The sequence below is a fragment of the Amia ocellicauda genome, chromosome 4 (assembly GCF_036373705.1).
Source record: "Amia ocellicauda isolate fAmiCal2 chromosome 4, fAmiCal2.hap1, whole genome shotgun sequence".
In the NCBI taxonomy this organism is placed as follows: Eukaryota; Metazoa; Chordata; class Actinopteri; order Amiiformes; family Amiidae; genus Amia; species Amia ocellicauda.
The window spans coordinates 41,016,414-41,039,111 of record NC_089853.1 but is presented as its reverse complement, the minus strand read 5'-3'; the positions used below and the strand labels follow the sequence as shown (position 1 = coordinate 41,039,111).

Here is a 22,698-nt window from a genome sequence, read left to right as displayed (position 1 = left end):
TGTACAGTCTGATTAGTTTGTAGACACATATATTGTTCTCCATGCTGATTTCAGTACTTTCAATACACTAGAGTTGGCTAAACCATTTTGATATTTATAACATTCATTTTTTTAATGAATACATTCAGTCTTGTTATGTTATATGTGTTTTGTGAAAAGATGTACAGTTGATTTTCTATCAGTGTTAAATTAAATGTTGAATTAAAATGAGTATGACTTTCACCCTGCTTTTAATGTACTTGTTTAAGTTGTTTGTGCCTTTTTAGTTGTGAACTCAAAGTGATTCATGCTCATAGGGTTAAGATTACATTCTACAGAAAACTTACACTACCATTAGTGCCATTAGGTTGGGACAGAATTTGACGTTACACCCAATCCAACACCCATATCCCAGTAGAAATGTAACTATTAAAAATACAGAGAGTCTTTATTTACTAGACTAGGCGTAGTCTGAGCCCTGGCTTGAACTCCAATGCAAAATGTAGTAGGAGTTAGGTCCCAGATCTCTATGCAATATTTTATTTTACTTTATAACCTGTAAGACATTTGTAAACCAAAGTGTTTGTTTCAATACATAGTACATTTCTTAATGATATTTAAAATGTTTCTGCATGAAAATTAGAATGAGAACATTAGGTTCCTGCTGCGTGAGAGGCGTGTCTCACAGTGCTCAGCTCTCATGAGGCATAATTCCTGCCAGCCAAAGCATAAATGGATCAATAAACAACTTTCCATGAGTTTTCTCTTCAAATAATTGTCAGCTGCTGATTCTCCTCGCTACCTGTGAAGAACACAAGCACTGTACAGATCCAGCTCAAAGCGTCTTGTTTCACTGCATACATCCTCAGTCTACCTCTCTGCTTTACAGCCTCAACATTGTTATCACCAGCACAGGTGCCCTTAAATGTCCCTTGAGTTTAAGGCTGCTGCACAGTGGACTCTACTGACAGATGATGAGCTGACAGATCATGGAGGTCTTGCTCACTGCAGTTGATGCCCAGTCCGGCTTCACTAGGTGACGTGTAGTGTGAACAGGTGTGAACAGGTGTGAACAGGTGTGCTCACGGTACTTATAGGCTTCCCATGCGCCTGTTCGTGTTCGGGCTCAGTGCCTTGTGCTTCAGCATTTCTCTGCAGGGTTTCCACTGCTGTGTTTGTTAGCACAGTTTCCAAAAGTCATTCGCGCTAGTATCTCTTTAAGAGACCAAGCGTAAAACTGCGCAGCTGCATCTATCTGGAGCGCTCGGGCTGTCACACCCCCCACACACACATCCCTCCCTCCCTCCCTCCCTCCCTCCCTATACTAGACCAGTGGAGAACTGGTGAGTTGAAATCAGGGCGATCGTCACAACTAATCAAACGAGGTACTAAATATGGAACCATAAAAAGAGGTAAAATACAAAAGCCATGCTTGCCTGTCTGTCTCGTCTGCGGTGTCGGCTCCACTTCCAGGGCGAGGAGGGATGCCATGTCGCATGTAGGACACATGAAGGACTGCGCCTTCGGGACTGTATCGTATGATTGAATATTTTAGGATTGGATGGAGACGCGGAATGACCTGCGGGAATCCATTTCTTGCATGCATGCATGTCTTTGCATTTAGTGTTTGCTTGTGTGGGGCGCCTGTGTGTGCCATGCGTGCGGTGCTTAACGCTGCAGTGATGCTGCGGTAGTGCTGGTGCGCAGGTGATCTGCTGTGGCACGACTGGCTCCGCTCAGGTGTTTTCCCTGCTCCTCCATTGAAACTCTCGGTAGTGCTTTTCTCCTGGTAATTGTAAACTCCATGGGAGGAAAGGGAATGGCTTCTTGTGTATTTGGTATGTATCTCTATGTACTTGAATGTATGTGTTTGGTTGTCCTCACGCTCAGTGCACTGCCCGGTGAACTGGACTAGGGTCTGGACTGGGTAAGGGCATCTGAAATTGTGTCTGTTTGTTGGGGTGATGCACAAGGCCCAGCTGGTGCTGTTGACTGCTGAGCAGGAAATGTTTCTCGTCGGTACCTCGGTGTCTGAATCTTGAATTGTTTTTCCACTACATCGCTACTTCTCTTGAACTCGTATCTGATTGATTGGTACAGGGGTTTTGCAGAACGGACCGTCTTCTGCAATGAATCAAGAATTGAAGTTCATGTTATCAAATACATTCCCATGGAGGTTTTGCAATGGAAAAGGAATGCAAAATATCATTTTAATTAATCGGTTTTTTAATTCGCTAATAATAATCGGGAAGTTCGTTTCTGGTGAAACCCTGAATTTGGCAGCGCCAGCACGCTGTTGAGATTTAGCCCATTTCCACGCTATAGAGATTTAAAGTGACGTCATCCGCGTTGGGAAAATGGTGACGCAATTGAACCAGCTGTACTCAAACTGATTAAAACCAGAAATAACAAAGAAAAATAAATCAAAGCAGGCGATAGGTGACATTTGCAAAGATGAAAATGCCAAACACAAGTTGGCAGCTGGCCACACAGCACAATTAAACTGCTGCACTTATTAGTAGGGGCATTAGTATATCGTTTAACATTTCATTGGCATTTTTCTGCTCTTTGCTTTGGGACAGGTTGGTGTGTCCAGTGGTTGTGACTGATTCAGCTATGTCACTGACGAGGCAATTGTGTTAACTCACTGTGAACTACAGTACTTTCAGTTCAAATTATGACAAAGGTAAATGTAGCATTTCGGTCTAAATTAACACACTGACCTGCACTTGGACAACTAAACTGATTTCTCCTGAATGTGCAAAAACTAGAACTAGGTAGCCTGCAGTCAGGATGTCTCCGATGTGACTCCAGCTTTACACAAAACATTATTGAATTGTGATTTTCCATGCATGTTTCTACAAAGTGAAAATGTGAATGGCTTGACTGTTCTTCAGATCTTTCTTTACTTACCCAAGTAAAACATCTAATTTGCAACTGTATTTTTGCACTTTGTATTGCGCTTGTGTTTTGTAAGTCGCCCTGGATAAGGGCGTCTGCCAATAAATAAATAATAATAATCTAATACACATAAAAGTTCATCAATCATTAAGTACATGAACCTAATGCAACTTCAAATGGTTTCAGAGGCCATTTTTCAGATAACTTGCAATAGAAGCATGTCTTGTTCAACCTTTCTTTCAGTATTACTAAAATTGGAATCTTAAAATATCAATATTTTCCCCAAGCTTTTGTGTTCAGATCAGGGACAGGCTATAAATATGGAGGCATGCCTGAACTACTGAAGTAGGAAAGCCTTTTAGTGTATAGTAGGGGTGGTTCTAGACTTCAAGTTGTGGCGGGGCTTTGTGGGGCTGCATGGGGGGGGTGGTGTTGACTGTGTTTTTTTTCTGGTGTAAGAGCGGCGGTGGGGGGTTTGATAACATCAGACAGAAATAGGGTTTAGCACCATCAATGGTGTATAGTTATCTAACTCTCCATTTAGATCGTCATGTTTGCACCTGGGTATAGTACTATGTCCCTAATGTGGATGCATCTATACTCTGATCACTGAAAATTCATGCACAAAGCTGAGAATCAAGCCCTGTGGTGTTAGAGACTGTCAATCATGTGAAAGTCGTTTTAAGCAAATACACGTTTGTCTTTTTTTAATAATTTCACTAACCAGTTTTCCTTAAAGGGGTAAAGACAATTTAAAGAGATGGCGTTAAGCTGCAGACTGTGGTCTTTTAAATTCTGATTTCTTCCTAGATTCTCTTGAATGACAGCTGCTGCTACAGTCTGTCTGATTTTATGCTTTTGGGTCATGTAAGCATCACGAGAATTACAGATCAACAATCATGTAAACTCTTAGATGCCCACAGTCCGGTTTGGGAATCAGTCATGTTGAATTCATTTTGGACATGAAATGGAAACAATAGTTCACTCTGTTCCAGACAACAATATAATATTCTGGAAGCCTGAGGCGATGAGCAGAACCTCTTCCCACGTGTCGCGTTCTCTGCAGCATTCGGTTAAATGCAGATGAAAGTGAGAGAGAGAAACCGCCATTGCAGGGGCAGCGATAAGGTCTCGGCCAGTCTGTTGACATGCTGTTTTTTTTTTTTCTAGCCAAACCACGGACAAAATGAAACTTAAACTTACGCTGCAGACCCAATCTCCTTTCAGGATGCTCTTTGGCACTTTGCAGAAGGCAAGGCTGTGACATTGTGGCATCTACCCACCTTTGCCAAGCACAATTTGAGTACCCAGTGGATGGTGGTGGATGGGTAAAAAGAAGCCACCAAAGATGTGCCAGGGAGTACTGGGATTTGCAATTTGCAACAGGCAGATGGTTTTATGCTGGCCAGTGCTGCCAGTGGGCTGAGAACCTGGCAGAGCATGTGTGAAGGCCGGTGCTGAGAAGCCACCAGGTGTTTCTGAAGAAGCTAGGTGCCCCCATGCTTTCACCTGCTGAATGTCCCCTCCTGTGCTGTAGCTCCCATGGTGCGCTGACACTTCTGTGCCTCGGCCTCCCTGCCAAACGGGTGAGTCACCTGCTTTCGTTCCGCTCGATAAGAAATGGCAGCATTAATTATTGAACCAAATGAAATTACAGCTGCGAGTCTTAAGGATGGTAGTTGTCGGATAAGCCAGGAGAACAGGGTAGCGTTTTTATGACCATCAAAACCTCACCCTGTTCTGTTGGGAGGATGGGGTTCTGGTCATTACGGAGGTGCTGAAGAAACGTACAGCATTCAATAGAATCATCCGAGCTGTTATTCTTTTTAGTTTTGTGTATACAGTTGGGTTACGGCATTGGTTGGCCATGTAGTCATTTAAGCGTCCCCGGGTTTAGCCTGGGGCTGTGTTTTAGAATCTTTATTTTATATTGATGGGATGCTTTTGTGTTTGGTGAATAAAAATGTTTGTCATGTTTTACATCCACAGTGACTGCGTTGCTTGATGTCATGACACCTAACAGGTGTCTATTCTGGTTCCTTTAGCATCCCAGTCTCCATATTGGAAGGAGCGTAGCTGGCAGATCAAAGGCAGCTGGCACTACGAGATCTGAGCTGCACGTTAACCATTCTTTGAGCTGCTAACAGGCGGATTGTCGTTTACTGGGAAGTTTCTTTGTAGATCAATGAGAGTGTTATTTGTGGAGAAGGGAAGTGACAGCTATTCTGTGTACATCCTATTGTCCTCCTCCATGTGCTTTTTCAGCAGAGCCTGATTTAATCATGGCCTCTCTGATCTAATTCAGTCGGTGACGCTGGGGACTGGATTGGCTCAGGGATTGTGCATTTAATTCACCATTGCCTTCCAGCCAGCCGCGGCAAAGTAAGCAGTTTGTGGTGCAAGTGCTGTACGAATGAAAGCCAAATGTCAAGATTTATAGGCATCGAGTCAATGCTGCCACTTTCCTTAAAGTACGTTGCAGAGTGATGCATGATGATGCGGAGCTGCTTCTCCGAGGCTGATCCATTAAGTTATAATTGTCCTAATAAACGCATCTTGTATTTAAAATCTATGTGCTCTGTGTTACCAAAATGCATTGCAAAATACAAAAGACGGCCTTTCTCAAGGAGCTTGATCTGGGGCAGGTCCACCTTTGGCCTGAATAACTGTTGCAATCCTTTTGGACTGAAAAAATAGTGTCTTTCTTCTCGCAGAGCAGTTTCTAGTCCATTAAAAATACTTGATCACTTGATTGCCATGTCCCCTTGGCCCACTGTGTTACACTCACGGCTTTGTGACATGGCAGCTTTACCCTGTGCAGGAACTTGCCATGCACATTGCAGCGATGCTAGCACTCCTGTGCTGTCCAAAGTGGCAAAATGTGACAGGGTGGCATCTGTGACAAATCCTTGTGCTCTGCAGCATGTAGGCCATAGTTCCTCAGGTGTTCTGTGGTGCCTCTCAGGTGTGATAACTGGAGCTGCAGGTCATGTGACCGTGACTCATCCTGCTGCTGTTTATAGCTCCAGTGAAGGAGAATTTGGGAACAACGGCATAGCTGGAGCCGCTGCGCCTCTCCTGCCTCCTGCTCCTCTGGGTGTTGCTCACACACACCACACTGTCTGTTACATAAGGACAGGCACACAGCCGAAAGCGCTCTACTTCCTGTTTGTAGTCAAGGTCACCTTTACTAAAAATGCAGGAGAATGTTGTGCTTCCAAGGTGAAACGTGTGTGATGGGATGTGTTTATACTGCTGTAAAAGGATGGCAGGCAGTGGTAGGGGGGTTAAGCGCTGTATACAATCCCCATGGGGAGGATGTGTCACATTCGCATTGAGTGAACTGCAGGGGGGACGTGTGCACTGTATTGTGATGCAGTATTGCACTGAGCATACCCAGCTTAGCATGTGACCTATGTGTTGTAATGAAATGAATATGAAACGTAGGTATGTTTACTGGCTGTTGTTTACTGCATGTTGTTAAGGTATTATCAGTGAGAGGTCAGAGTCATTTTCTACCCAAAAAAGGAGTCAAGGGAGCACTCCGCATGTTTGGTAATGGGGTTTAAATTAGTTTGCACCAAATGCATCCATGTCATAAACGTCCAGATTATCACTGTGATAACTTGTCCACACTACAGTATTTACCGTTAGCAGAAGGCTAATAATTCTGTATACTTTTGAATAGGCAACACAAAGCTGTAGCAGTAGCTTATTGTGGGGTCTGTGTGTCAGCAGGGGGTTGCAGATTTCAAGCAGATGAATCCATGCTATCCTATAGACCGGTCCTATATTTCACACCTCCACAATACCGGTTTGACCATTCAGGCCACCATAAAACTGATAACCAGTACATAATCGCTGCTTAACCTCAGAGGACTCTGAACTATGAAGATGAGGAGTATTATCTGTGAGGATTCTTCTTCTGTCACATAAATTGTCATCATTTCTATTTAAACACATTTCAGGCCAATGAACACATAATGACAGGCTGCCAATATTATTCAGTAGCAATAAGAGAGAAATGTATCATCCGTGGCTTTCAAGGTCGTTCAAGGAGCACACTCGTCACTCCATCTTTGTCTCATCTGGCTCCACTGTCATCCCCGTCACCTCTCAGCTCAGCTCTTTAGGTACTCTGGGACTCTTTGCTAATCTCCTTCTCTGCGAGACTGCTGCTCTGCTGTCATCTGGAGCACGAGTACTCCCCGTGTTATTGTATGAAAAGGAAGAAAAAAATGTTGTTGGTCCGACTCGGTTTGATGCAGTGCCATTGATCGGCATAATCTGAAAAATGTCTCTGTTATAGTGGCGTGCTAAGGAAGGGAAGTGGAGGGGGGGAAAGGTGTATTCCTGGTTATCACTGTCACCCAGCCCCTCCTGCCCACTCCCACCCTGGCAGGCTCTGTGAGGGAGTGTGTGTGCACGTGTGTGTTCTTGTGAACGGTGGTTGGTCAGTGTCTGCTAGGTGAAGCTGCAGTGCGCCTGCCTGGCTGCCTGCTGCATTAGGGGGCGAATGACATCCTTAACAGAGGCTGGGGGCTGGTGGAAAGCAAGAGTAACAATGGGAACTTTTTACAACACCCTGCGACCTGGAGCCCAGCCAAGCCCTGACACAGCAGGGGGCCAGCCGGCACGAGGCAGGTTTTTTTTTTTTTGTTGTCTTTTTTTGCATGAGATCATTTACAAGCAGCATCTCCTCGTTTTCCAGCCCTCGGTCAGCAGAAGAGACAGCATCGGGGCTCTCCGTGCACGCCACACAGATGAGCAAATGGCACATTTTAAAGCAGGGCTGTTGCAACATCGCGACAGGGCTGTGGATGGGGTGTCGGTGAATGCTGAGTGGCTTAAAAAATTGCTGGGAAAGATTAACATTCTGGTTGCGTTTCAGTTGTCTGTCCTTGTTATTATCCACCTCTGGCTGTGTTTTCCGTCCGGCGCGGTACCGAGACAGGCCTGTATGATCTTTGTTGTTTTCTCGTCTGCAGCTGGACATTTGATAGCGGAGTCTTGCCTTTCTATTTCTGTTTTAAAGCTTTTTTCCCCACTATTTTTAATCAGAAAAGCTGCACGACTAGAGGGTTGCTTGGCAACTGCGATAAAGCTGCTTATAGCTGTATGGATTTTTCCTTTTCTTTCACTGATTGTTAACATGCAGTTTTAAAGGGCAATGGGGATAAAATAATACCAGGCCAGGTATTCAACCTTCTCTTTCCTTTACGTTGACAGGTGGCATCTTGCACATACAGTTTTTCTGTATTTCTCTCACGTGTCTGCTGTCCTTGGTTGTGGCTTATATTAACCATTTTTAAAAATCCAAATCTAATGAAACCCAATTAAAGACCTAATGATAATGTCCTGCAGTGTTGTGGGTAGAAACTTTATTTTATTATTCCAGAAGTTGTAATTACTATAATGTACTGTAATTTCTTCACATGCTTCCATTTCATCCTAGTGTGTTGCCATGTGCAGGCACTGGGATCACATGGGGGTACATGAAGGACAAGGCTTTAAATGCTCAGTGCAAACGTGTGCTTCGGTTTCCACGCGCACTCGCTGATGTCCGTTCACTCTTTCGGTACAGAGTGTTATGCCACTCGGCCAGGACACGCATAATTGCGTAACTCAGCCGCAGTGTTTCGATGCAGACGCAGGGAGCCGTCTCGGCGTGAGGGGCTTTGAGTGGAAGAACAGCAGCACGGCGTTGAGCTCCAGCCTGCTGAGGACGATGAGTCAGAACTGCAGCACTGTGTCAACAGTGAACAGTCCAGTCCTCACAGAACCACGTTAATTCTAGTTTGTATCCACTAGCTAGGCATAATATTTGGCAAGCTGCTGATGCAAATTCTTGGATAAACAAAACAAACAAAAAAAGAACCAAAATCTGGGACAGATCTTATAAGGAACCAGAAGTATTGATTTATACTTCTCTCTCTCTCTCTCTGCATGTTCAAAGCGGTTGTGATTTTACATTAATTCCTGCACATCAGCATTCATCGCATTAGCTCTGCATTGGCTGTAGTGGTGTGGGTCACTTAAGCTAATTGAATTTGTGTTCTTCTTTAGATTGGGCGATTATTGCATGTTTCAGAGTGACTAATTCATAATGGAATATTTTTGGTGTGTTGTACTACTATCATTATTATTTGAATTATCAATATAATTATTATTAATATTCTTATTATGGACTTCCACCTCTCCATCAGCATTAAGACTGTCTAAAAACAAGGCACGAGAACACCTGTGAAAGCAGTCAAATTCATCAAAGGTAAAACAACCCAGTGCAATAATAGTAAGTTACAGTAAACTGGGTTACGAGCTGCAGAAGAGTGACAGGAAACTGTTCCACAAAAAGACCTTTAAAGTCATCTTCAGTGTCAGACATGCATAGAGGGATGTCAACATGCTGGTTACCCTGCCTGTCAGCACGTCGCAGATCACAACATGGGCGACTGCGATGTTCTCGGTGGTAGAGATCACGCGGCTGTTTTAGTTCCTTAAAACAGTCATTCTCTGTTGCTGGAAAGCCTGTGAGAACTTCAAATCCCATAAGCATAAAAAGTGAAGTGCAGTACAGGAATGGATGAAGGTGGAAACAGGCTGCGCAGCGGGCAGTAGAGCAGTGATGGCATGTCTAATGTTACCATGGTGCAACTAGAGCTGCAAAAACTGAGTGTTATTCTGAGTGGGTTGACTTGGTGTCGTGGAAAAACAGACTGGAATTGATGTTATTTTCCTGGTGGAGATAGTTATGCGGTTATTCCAATGATCCAATCAGGTGAAAATACTAATTAAAAGTAGCATGGAATCAATAGGTAAAGCCTGGCCTAAGCCTGTATGATTGGTTCCAATGAGTGCGCTAATGGCCTCTGTCTGTGTGTGTCCATGTTCATAGGCTGCCAGTGACCGAAGAGCCCTCCCAGCAGTCTGTAAGAGGCTGTCCCCATGTCCGCCCCTCCCAGCAGACGCACCTCGGCTGGATCTCGCAGGTACTCCCCTCCCCCGCATCCCTCCGCCCTGCAGCCCCCAGCTGCCTCCAAGTCGGCCTCAGCTCGCCTCATCTCTCCTTCCGTACACCATCCTAACCAGTACAGCACAGACCGTCCACCCCTCCATCCTCCTGACCTCTCCTTTTCACTTCACTGCAAACCTACCTGCGACCTGGATTTAATTTAATTTGCATTTCACCACTTAACAAAATGGTATTTTATCATTTTATTTCCCCCCCGATTTAAATAAATTCTACCCTCGAGCGTCCCCTAATGGAACGGAGCCTTTCACAGTTTGAGCTGTTGAGACGGCTGAGCGGTCAGAGGTGCCTGTTCCATGATATTATTGGAGTTGGCCCACTTCCGCGTTTCTGCTATTGCCCAGTAAGCTTCACTTAAGTAAGCTTCAAAAGTGCTCTGGATTCCCAGTGGGAAAGAGGAAAACCAGAATTCCTGAGCTGCAGCTATGGGGTGGCTGCTGTTTGTTTCACTGGCACGAGTGAAGCACAGTTTGCACATAAACTCCACGCTCCTAAATACTCCACTTCTCTTACACACACATTTCTTCAGCCAAAGTGATCTGGTGTTTTCCATAATGGATCAGGAATTAAACACTCGAGATTTCATATTTGCATGTTGTAGTTTTAAAGCAGATTTGCAGTAGCAGGTGGGATGGAAGCTTTAGCCTCACTGACGAGACGTAACCGGCAGAGATGTGCAAAGGAGGTTCATATTGAATTGGCAAAGATACCGAGGACCTGGGTAGAGTGAGAGAAGATGCTGCCCAACAGTTCTGCACTGCATCACTCCCAAACCTGCTGGTAAATGTGTGGTTTTGGAGGCCCGTGAGACTAGTGTACGTCTGTGGAAGACGTGGAGTGTTTGAGCGTGGGTCCTCTGTGACTGTAGCCCCCGACCGCCACTCTAAGCAACATTTTGATGCTACTTTTGAGGAGCAGATTCCCATTCCACAGCCTTTTCATTATTATTATTATTTTTACTTTTATTTGTTTTAGTTTAGACATCAAAGACAACCCACCTCTATGCCTGGTCCCAAGCTAGCTCTTCCTGTTTTTTTTTGTTTTTTTTTTGTTTTTCTCCTCAGATTCAACCCCTTGAAGGCTCTGCAGCCGAAACGCCGCTTGCAGCAAATGTTGTCTTCCCCTTCAGCGTGAGACTAACTTTTATTTTTGTCACGCACACGCTATCAAGCAGACACACACATGGTTGAACAAGCACTCCCCCAGACGCATATACTGTCAAGTAGACGCACACATGGGCGAACGCACACGGACGCACACTGCTTTGACGCACACAGGCAGAACTGCAGTAATCTCTGGCACGTTTCTAAACTGTATTCTCAGGAAGATGCCCAGCTTAAACATGAATGCACATCCAACTGATACAGTTGCATTATTGTATCGCCTTATCCACACCGGTCGTCTCCAGCCCTGGCTATGGAGAGCCCAAATTCTTTAGGCATGAAGAGTCAACTACGGGCAAAAAAATTGGAAATCTTGAATAATTAAGAGTTATTGCTTCTATGAAGTAACGTTGAGCTTGGTTGGAATGAAAACCACCCCCAGGACGAGGGTTGGAGACACCTGCTCTAAATGTTGTGTGGCAAACAGCCGTCATGATGAAGCACCACACTAAAAGCCTCTGTGATATTGGACTTTCACTGGGAAGAAACATGATAACGATGCTTGGTGTGATTGTAATGCGCTTGCCTCTTGTCTGCTCCTCTTTTGGTTGGTTTTGCGAGCTTGCTCTCCAGGCTTGCTTCTTAGCTCCTGTGTGACCTGGTCACTGCATTCCTAACAACTCCCGGTGGCTTGTACCCCTTTACTAAATCAACCAAATGTACGACTTTTCTCCCACCATGCTACAATGCTGAAAACCCCACCTGTGCAAAAATGTTTTTTTTCCCCTTCTTTTGAATTTTATTTTCTTATTAACCTTTTTGTCAGACTGTTAAACCATAGGTTCATTTTACAAGTGTGTAGTGCTAAGAGGATTCGGAGAGACCCGGATCCTCATGGGATATATTGTTGTAACCAGGGCTTAAATTCTCATTACGTTTTTCCTGGAACTCTACCCCCCCAACCAACACACAAGATAGAAATTAAGCATGTGTCATATATATGGCTCCTGCTTTCCTCCATATACAGTGAGGGGAAAGAAGTATTTGATCCCCTGCTGATTTTGTACGTTTGCCCACTGACAAAGAAATGATCAGTCTATAATTTTAATGGTAGGTGTATTTTAACAGTGAGAGACAGAATAACAACAAAAAAATCCAGAAAAACGCATTTCAAAAAAGTTATAAATTTGATTTGCATGTTAATGAGGGAAATAAGTATTTGATCCCCTTCGACTTAGTACTTGGTGGCAAAACCCTTGTTGGCAATCACAGAGGTCAGACGTTTCTTGTAGTTGGCCACCAGGTTTGCACACATCTCAGGAGGGATTTTGTCCCACTCCTCTTTGCAGATCCTCTCCAAGTCATTAAGGTTTCGAGGCTGACGTTTGGCAACTCGAACCTTCAGCTCCCTCCACAGATTTTCTATGGGATTAAGGTCTGGAGACTGGCTAGGCCTCTCTGGCTAGAGAGTGCTCCTAATCTCAGCTCGTTACCTGTATAAAAGACACCTGGGAGCCAGAAATCTTGCTGATTGATAGGGGATCAAATACTTATTTCCCTCATTAACATGCAAATCAATTTATAACTTTTTTGAAATGCGTTTTTCTGGATTTTTTTGTTATTCTGTCTCTCACTGTTAAAATACACCTACCATTACAATTATAGACTGATCATTTCTTTGTCAGTGGGCAAACGTACAAAATCAGCAGGGGGTCAAATACTTTTTTCCCTCTCTCTACGTAAATGTTAGTTTGTCAATATTATGCAAATAAATTGCACAGTGCTTAAAGTAAAGCTGAATGTGTATTGATTGTACTACATACAAACAGCAGCAGTCTCAAGTCAAGGATTTGGAAATATTTACCGATGCTCCGCTCCAGACAGCTTTGTCTGAATTTAAGCCCTGTTTGTAACAGACAACTATCTCTGAAATCTTTTCCCCAGCTGGCACCTGACCACATAACTTCTACCTCAGTCTTGACTGAGTTTTGCCACTGATCTTGTTTTAGCTGGACATTAGCTGTGAGAAATCGAGTATGTCAGTAGGACTGTGATTAACTCTTTAAAGATTCATTCTGAGCTGATAAATTAATCTTGAAGAAAATTAGATATTTAAATACATTATCTGCTGCCCCATTTACTGTCCTAAAGATTAATGAATGAAAGATCAGAGCATTACTTATTAATGAACTCAGCTTAAAAATAGGCAGACGGTGCAGAAATTGCACTTTCCAAGAGGGTACTGACAGATTTCTGCCCAGAACTGTAATCGAGATTTGATTGGGCATGCAGTATTTGGATACTTCGAGAGTTCTCTTCCTGTTTTGTGACCAAAATCTATCGGCCTGTATGATTTCAGAGAACAGGTAGAGGCCTGAACTCAGTCAGAACCTCCACCCAAACAGAACTGCAAATCCACTATGTGTCCAGGTTTTCGGATCAACTCTAACCTAACAGAGATCTGGGATCAAGTTCTGAATTCGGCAAATGAGGTGGCCGGTCAGTTGAAGTTAATGTCATCCAGGCCGCTCTCGTATGGAGCACGGCTGCCGAACGCAGCTCATCTGGAATCCGAGACTTAGACTGAGCAGATTTAAGCTTACACAAAACCCGCAAATGTATACAAATCTATGCAGGGCACAAGGTCATTTCAATAGATCACTGTTTTCCTTTACTAAGAATAAACAATTTAAGCACTCGGATAACACTATCATTTATGTATGTATTTATTATAGTATGTGCCCTCATATAATCTCTTATCTCTGGGAAGTTTTGAATATTGCAGGTTCATAGACCTAGACCACATACCCATGGAGACAGGGTTTTTGGTTTCAATGCACCAATGTCCTGGAATTCTTTCCCCACAACCATTGGAGCTTCAGAATCGGTCAGCATTTTTAATCTCCATCTCAAATTCAATACAACCGTGCAGGCTTGCCTGTCCTGGGATAGGTGTCTCCATTAAGTTCTGTCTGTTGCATCCGGAGTCTTTTGTGTGTCGCTCCTGTCCCTTTCATTTGTAGAGTATTATGTTTCGAACCGTGTCCTTTTGTTTAGTTGTTTTTTTGCACTGTCGTTGATTTGCTTTGCAGAGTGCCTGTGAAATGCATGGCTGTTGTGTACTGCAAATTAGAGGTATTGTTTTAGAGGAAGTGGGTCTGTCTTTGTTTCTTTTTCTTTAAAAAAAAAATCGGGCAGCCCTAGTCTCTCTTGTCGACTATACACTTTGTTTGTTTTGTTTTTGTTTGTGGTTTCTTCTTTCTTCCTCCCTCACACCCTGCAGACGCCCACCCCCCACGGCGAGTGCACGGGATCCCTGTGGCACCTCTTCTCTCAGCAGCAGCAGCAACTCTGGCTCCTGCAAAGGCAGCGATGGCAGCCCCACACCCAGGTACTGTGACACATTCCTGCTTCCCACTGTTTAGATCTTGCTGGTCTTACAGCCTTTAAGCAACCTGCTTTCCATTGCTACTGTAAAATATGTTGGTATTTATTCAACATGGCTGAAACAGCACTTTTCTGAAATTGAACACCTGTCTGAAGAGTCGCAGTTTAAACCGTGGGGGGGAACCAACGGAAGAATGGATGGATGCAGCAAATTTAAATATTGCAATGGGTTTCTGTAGCACAGTAAGGACTTTGGTCAGGTAGTTCCACCCAGACGCAAGAGAAACAAAAAAGCCAGTCTCCAGTCCCTCCTGCTTTATTTCCTAGGCGACACATGAAGTATGCGTCCTGCACTGACAACCATGGGATCAAGCCGCCCACCCCAGAGCAGTACCTCACGCCCCTGCAGCAGAAGGAGGTCTGCATCCGGCACCTCCGGGCCAGCTTGAAGGAGACTCTGGACAGGCTGCAGGACCGGTGAGAGAGCGCTCGTTTCATTCGTATTAACCCATGACGTACTGGGAAGCTCCATGCACTCTGGAGTGGTTCTTTTACTAGATTCATTGCAGAATCTGAATGCAGCCATGACTTGGGTGCTGTTGTGAAGCACAGCAGACTTGGCCAACACATGGCCGTTATGTTTTGTTTATTTTTACATTTCTGTATTTTGTCATCCGGCTGCTGTGCAGGGACACTGAGATTGATGAGCTGAAGACCCAGCTGTCGAGGATGCAGGAGGACTGGATCGAGGAGGAGTGTCACCGCGTGGAGGCCCAGCTGGCCCTGAAGGAGGCGCGCAAGGAGATCAAGCAGTTGAAGCAGGTGATTGACACGGTGAGGAGCAACCTGACAGAGAAGGACAAGGGTGTCCAGAAGTACTTTGTGGACATCAACATCCAGAACAAGAAGCTGGAGACTCTGCTGCACAGCATGGAGCTGGCCCAGAACGGCTCCCCCAAGGAGGAGGGGGTGGGCGGACTGGCCACAGAGTCCCAAGGTGGCTCTCCAGCACGTTCCCTCACCCGCAGCTCCACCTACACCAAGCTGAGCGACCAGGCTCCAGAGAAGAACGCTAACGACTTCCCCAGCTTCTCCGGGGAAGAGACTATGGACAGTGGCTTTGTGGCCGGGGAGAATGGCACCAGCCGTACGGACCTCTTGGAGCCGAGTTTCCTGTCTGAGGATGCCTCTCTTCTGACGTCCTACACGGCCGGCTCCCGGCTTGCCCACAGCTCCACCTACGAGAAGCTGGTGAGTGGCCAGAGCAGTGTGGAGATGGGCAGCAACAACAACCACCTGGCCAGCCACCTCTTCTTCCAGGACCTCAAGGAACAAGCCATCCAGACGGACTTTGTCCACTATAACCCCGACCTGGACACCATCATGGAGAAGGTGATGAAGTCTCAGGCCTGCAGCCCGACTTACACCTGGATCTCTGAAGACGCCGAGGACATGGACACCACGCACATGGACCTGGGCCAGACACTGCCACCCTCCTTTACCTGTGAGGCGGACCTCGCCCCTGCCCACCCCAGCACTGCGTCTATGGGGACGGACACTGACGGGATGGTGGTCGCCCCCCAAACCTGCCAGCCCACCAGCACCAAGGGGCAGCAGACTGCTTCAGAGCTGGTGGAAGTGGTGGAGGTGGTGGAGGTGGAGGAGGAGGAGGAGGTGGACAGTGGAGAGGTGTCTACAGAACGTAGTCCTCAGAAGAGCTACTGGAGCAGGCACTTCCTGGTGGATCTGCTGGCCGTGGCAGTGCCTGTAGTGCCCACCGTGGCCTGGCTGTGTCGGGGGAATCGCCGCGAGGGCCAGCCCGTCTACAACATCAGCTCCCTGTTGCGTGGCTGCTGCACCGTGGCACTCCACTCCATCCGCAAAATCAGTGGAGGGGGGCAGCCCGTCGCCAGAGGCACGCAGATCTAACCACAATTAACACCATTACCACCCCCCCATCATCCCTCTCTCTCCACCCACCCTCTCCACCTCTGCACTGAGACACCAGGACTGACAACATGCATTGTGCTTTGACACTGATTGTAGCTCGTCCTGGTGGACAGGGAGTCGGGTTGGTCTGTTGGTTTAACACTATAGCAAAGGGTAATCTGTCTGGCTATTCCCTCTGTGCTCCCTCCTGCAGCGTGGATCTCATTTGGCATTGGAAATCGTTCCTACAAGGTCACGGGCAGCGGACTCTTACCGCTGTCTCCTGGTGTCAGCTTTCTTAATAAGATGAGATTAATATCGTATCTGTGACACATCAACCAACACCTAAGGCCTAAAATCTAGGAAGTGAATGCAGGGGTTAGGGTTTCTGGATGATAATTCTGCTGACCATGATCAATTGATTCCAATGCATTGTCCCTAGCAACTGAAAAAGATTAATTATTATCCAATATGAAATATTAACAAACGGAAGACCCTGGCCCTAGTGTCTATGAAAGGCAAACAAGGTGCCGTAGATCACAAATTCCCTTCACAACGTTTATACAGCATAACCTACACATCAGTGCCTGAGGAAGAGTGGATATTTGTATGAGCTTTTACTAATTACTCAGTCATGTTTTTCAATGCAGTATAGCACAGTACAACCAAAAGCAATGTGAGGGGGGCTAGAGTAATGGTTAGTGCCTACCTACAGATGCTAGCCTTGTAACCGATACCTGGAATTGAGTTTTATAGTGTCATTGTGCACCCACTTAGTTAGACAAGGATTATAGTTCCTGTTTTGAGAATTTATTTATTTATTTATTTTGCATTATCTGACCTAGAGTGTTTTGCATATTTCATATGAATGTAGTACTGTACAAGGTAGTACTGTATTGACTGTTTGGTGATATGGCAGGTGATTTGCATATTTTGATTGATATTTCGGCACTGAGCAGCTGTTTTGAATTGAACACGGCTGTTATCACTCGTTTAGCTCTGGAGGCCTCCTGTCCTGGTCTCTGAAAACCTGGTCCCGGAGAGCACCACAGACTTCAGTTGAACTGCTCCAATTAGATGCTTAATTAGTGACAATGATTGTGATCTTCATTTACTGCTTGTTGGCAGCTCATGACCGAGGAAACCTCTGCTCTGTTCTGGGAGAAGATGTTCAAACTAACGGGTTAAGAACAGTAACGACACCAGAATGGAAGAGTCCACAACAGACAGGACTACCTGTCCGTTATGTAGCAAATACTGCACAAAAACTGCCAGAGAACCACAGGGGGTAGGAAAACTAAATCTGTGCTTAATATGTAGTAATGATAACAATTCTAGATGGATAGTGAGCACTTAGATCTGTTACGGGTTATATATTTAAATTTATACATAAATACCTGGTGAATTGACAAGCCAACTGAACTGGATTATATAAAAATAAAAGTTAAAGAAAATGGTAGTAATTCAACAGCTCCATTACACAGAAGGCATTTTCGGTTTGCTGGGCTCTGTGATGTGCTGTAGTTTGCCGTTTCATCAGAAATCGCTGCCGAACGCTGCTGAGTCTGCAATCCCCCCCAGAGCGAGTCGGCGGTGCGCGGAGCCCGAGAGGCCCAAAGGCAGAGCGACAGGAAACGCTTCTGGGGAAAATGCCAGCAGCTTGCTGCGTCATGGAGTCATTTACGAAATGTCTGCAGAGCTTTCTTTTTATATACAGGTTTAAAAAGGTTAAAATCTCTGCGTAGATCTTGATTTGGAGTCTAATGAAACTTGTGGGAATGGGAAGACTGATGCTCTTTGCTATATCTGTTTAATTGTTATAAGTGAACTAGTTTTTCTTCTGAAGTTTTAGCACCCTTTATTTGATGGTTTGTTTGGTTTCTTTTTCTTTGTATGTTTAAAGGTATCACCTTGTATGGAGTCGGAATCCCCCAAAGAATATAATTTGAACTTTCACACTGGCCAAAATCTGATATATTAATATTACTGAAATCCAAAATTAAATAAATCACAATTAATAAAACATGTACACAGTGTATGATATTAAAAAAAAAAAAAAAAAAAAGTTTGGATACACCAAATATTGTTCTTCAAAACCTTTCTTCTATTGCACTATAATTCACTTTAAAAAATTATTACTTGAAGTTTAGATTGCTTTGCATGCCTCAAAAATGGATGTCTCTACATTTCAAAGGGGCAGCTTATTTTTATGTATGTAAAGTAAATCCAAAAGATTTCAACTATTAATGTACTGTAAAACAGTGGTTAAAATTAATATTATAAATGTATGAAATAGATTAATTTATTTTGTAGCTGTAATTGCACAGAATATTTAATCTGTCATATATGGTTTGTCTCCAGTATTCTGTGTTACAATATATACCATGCAGAGTTATCCTCTCTAAACACAAACATGGTTGCCTTTTTGTCACTTTTCTTTGATGTTTGCTCTTCTGAATGTGTGACACGTTATCTCTGTTTAGAGGCTTGACAATCCTTTGTGCTGCAGCTTTGTGAGTTTTTTCTTTTGAGGTGCACCTGGCCGTTGTGTCTATTAACAATCTGGACCCATCGCCACCAAACGCTGTCAAATAAAATAAACTGGATAGAGAACGAACAGCATCCAACTGGGTAACGCGCAGTTTGTCGTAACGGAAAATCACGTGTCCCAAGATACTGTGTGTCAGACTTGCTCATGGTACATTGCAATTCACATCCCTTCTGTTACCAATTTTTACTTGAATCTGTGTAAATGTGGTAAAAAGCCATAGTCTAGCCCAGGGCCAGCTGAGCGTGCCTCTTCACATCCATTCCGCTGCAGACGATAATTGCTGCATACTTTTCTCCACACCAATTAAATCATTCAAGACTTGCAGTCAAGCTCTTCAGCTGACTGGATTGGCAGAGACACTCTTTTCAAGCCCTGTCCAAGCCAAACTGGTATTGGTAATGCAAACCCTCAGCCTGCTTATGAGAACAAAAATGAATGAGCAGCCAGTTATAGACTGCTGCACTGTCTCTTCCACCCACAGCGGACAAGAAATGAAAAAAAAAAAAGGCCTGGTTTCTCAGACCAGGCTGGTAGTTTGTGTTTTGGCTTTAGAGCGGCCAGCATGACGCCGCAAGGAAAACCAAAGTCTTGTTTGAATACCAGGCCTAGAATAGACCACAGCGAGGGGACTTTGAGGTGTGTCGGTGAGGTTTCCATTTCTGCCAGCAGATGGCACTAACCTGTAAGTAAACATGAATGTGTGGTAAGCTCTTGTGCATCTGGTCCAGGTAGCGCAGGATCGCTATGGTGGCTCGTTACTGATATCAGCCACCGCATGTGTGACTAGTCTGAGCAAGAGGGGCAGCACTGTGAGCGCCCTCCAGCCCATGACCACTCTGTCTGTTCTAGCGCTTCTTAAATTGACTCTGTCCCCTAAGTGTTACTAAGCACTTGAAATTCAGAAGCAGTCACTAACTGCAATCACTTGTCAGAGTGGCCACGCTGTCCAGTGGTCTGGTTAGGTGCCTTTAGGAATGCCTGATTGTAGAATTGTATTTTTTTTCTGTTCTTGTTTGTTCTGATCTTGCTTCTTCTACGGACAGTGGCACCCCACGACTAGACAGGTCTGTCTGTACGAGAAACTGGGCCACGGTGTATTAGAAATCTGTGATGTGTAATGCATTTGCATACTGGAAAAAATAAAAATAAAGAACATGTAAAAATCATTCCCTTCAGCCCTACTCTTTCTCCACATGCACAGATCAAGAATGATGCTGGTTGGGGGTGTGAAGTGTGGGGGGGTGATGTAGCAGCACTGATTGTATATCAAGTACAAATTATCCCCAGCCTAAGAATGCATCTGTAGCTCACTAGCAGAAATGTGAATAAAATAAAATAGTCATGGATGAAACACTAGGTCTCCACAAGTTATTGAGCTGGCAGGTTTAATATCTGTGATTTGAATAGTAATTTATACCACATTTCAATCTGCTAAGTGAGTGTAAAAGTCAATAATCATTCATAGTGGAAATCGAGGAAATACTATCTCTGTTTCATATATAACAATTTCTAGAGGTGTATAATAATAATAATAATAATAATAGTGTCTGTCTAGTGAATAAATTGTTTATGATTTAGTGGGCAGGGGGTATGGAGGCACTGTTCAATGTCATGGGTGTCTCCAGTGCTGGTCTCGGAGATTTCATTCCAGCCGAGCCCTTCATGACTACATTCACAGGCTTTGAAATCGGCCATTGTCCTTTTATTTCCCTATCTGTATGCTCAAGACTTTATCCATCAGTGGGCTCTGACAGTGGGAGTTTCGTTTTTTTCTAATTGTGTTTTTAGTTTTAATTCTACCTGTGCTTTCTCCCCAGCTGCCGAATAAATACTAAATAACTAGCTTAATCATTATGGTCTGCACACCCAGTCAGTAAAAAGATCAGTTAGCGGTCATGTCATCTTCCTAGAAGTTTGTATTATTTGTGTGGATTTGTACTGATTTTTTTTTTTTTTTTTACAAAAGTGCATGTTTTCACTGTGCTACACAAAACTGAAAACGTACAAAAAAAACAACTGCTCAATGTCACGTGAAAAACTATTTACCACGTGTAATAGAAGAGTTTGGAGGCTGAATGTGATGATCTCTTTCTAATAGGGTTCCTTTCGTTTTCTTCTTATCCTGTGGATGAAAAGCAACTGTCTTACCATTTCACAGCAGCTCTAGTTACTTCATTACAAGCCACTGGGATTATGTGCAAACCAGCTGCATCCAATTCTGCCGGGGTACTACTTTAACAAAGCACTGCAATGTTGTAAGACAGAGTATGTATTGAAGGCTTATGAAGGGAATTTATTGTTGATGAATGTTATTGGCATTATTCCCCATTCTGTCAAAATAAATGGGTTTTGGTTGTGTAAAGTGTAAAAACTGAGACCCACCATTTCTTTAGGAGTCAGGCTCTGTCCCTTGTTAATTCAGTGTACACCTGTGTGGCTGTGTGTCTGTATCTGAGATGTGTCCTGACTTCTTTATCACTGGCTTTGTCTGTGAATGCGTTTGTACCCAATGTGTAAATGGAAATGGAGTGGAGAATAACAAGGTGCAGCTAAAGTCTGTAAACATAACTAAATAAAATGGGGGAAATGGCAATACTAGAGTGTACAGACATATCCATTCATTTTGTACCATTTTCACTTCACCATGCTGTATAAAGAGAACCAAAAGCCTATATATTAAACAGCATGAAAAACAGATGCTGTCTCTTTTGTATTTTTTTGGTTTTGACTTTTACACATGAGGTTTGCACACAATACGCCACTGGGATTTTCCCCCCAACCTTCTGAATATGGTTTCAAGCTTATTTCTATCCCGTGCAGCAATTTAAAGCTGACATTTTCTAGCATATTAACAGTTACAAGTGGGGAAGGAGCCCATCACTTCTGCATTGGCAGGAGATAAGATGACTCTGTGGCCTGTTCTTATTATTGCATAATAGTAAATGTTAATCACAATAAAATAATTAAATTAACTTTTAATTATTATAAGTAGTAGTAGAAATAATATTATATTATCCTCAATCCACAGGTTTTATAGGAAACCATTCATTATCCATTTACAAAATTCAAATGTGATCAATTAAGCAGGTGATTTGTGATTTATGAAGTTATTTATCGATTTGGTATAAGAAAACTACCGTTTTCAGCTCTTAATAACCAGATGTCCCTTAGTTTAACAAGTTAATTGCTTAATTGATCAATAACTTCCACATGGCCCACTGTCAAAATTAGCGACTCCCAAAACGTACTGGATAGGGCACCACTATAGGCTATTGACAGTATAGGAAGCTACAGCCCCTCTTTAAATAGGTTTTAAATTATATAATGCACCTACTTATAAATACAACTAAAATGATTCCAACAACTTCTTAAAACCCACACTTCACATTCAGGAATTCTGCATGAATTTTCAATAACATGATTAATAAAATAATGTTTCTTCTCCGTTTACCCTTCCCAGACACCTGACCAAATCATAATCACACGACTGCAAACTTATTCGACGAGGCATCAGTAATCAGTAAAAGCCATTTCCACTGGCATTTGTCTCATAATCGATTATATCGATGGATGAAACTTCCACCTCGTCGACGTTGGACGATGTTTACGAAATTCAATCTGCATTTGTTGTTTTCATCAAGCCTGTCGGGTTTTTTTTTGTTTTTTTCTACACGACTTTTATCGTAAAAAAAGTCTGGATGGAAACCTGACTAATCTGGCAATAGAAGTTTTCCATCGAAACAAATCCCGCACGACCGCAGCACCGCTGGCGAGATTTGCAATCAAGTAAAACCTGACCCACACGGTAAGAAATGACA

The 22,698-nt window shown here is 43.7% G+C and overlaps 1 protein-coding gene and 1 long non-coding RNA gene across 2 annotated transcripts; both read left to right on the top strand.

Annotated features, from left to right (window-relative positions):
• The first annotated feature begins 1,306 nt into the window (after nt 1–1,306).
• On the top strand, nt 1,307–12,072 carry LOC136748487 (uncharacterized). The gene is made up of 3 exons (XR_010816588.1): nt 1,307–1,391; nt 9,776–9,869; nt 10,975–12,072. It is a non-coding gene; the product is annotated as an uncharacterized LOC136748487 (long non-coding RNA).
• Nucleotides 12,073–14,198: 2,126 nt separating this feature from the next.
• Nucleotides 14,199–21,575, top strand: snphb (syntaphilin b; the record flags this gene model as incomplete). Its single annotated transcript, XM_066702871.1, has 3 exons — nt 14,199–14,404; nt 14,728–14,877; nt 15,090–21,575. Coding segments are annotated over 3 exons (1,596 nt in total), but the record flags the coding sequence as incomplete, so codon positions are not given.
• Between the last annotated feature and the right edge of the window lie 1,123 nt (nt 21,576–22,698).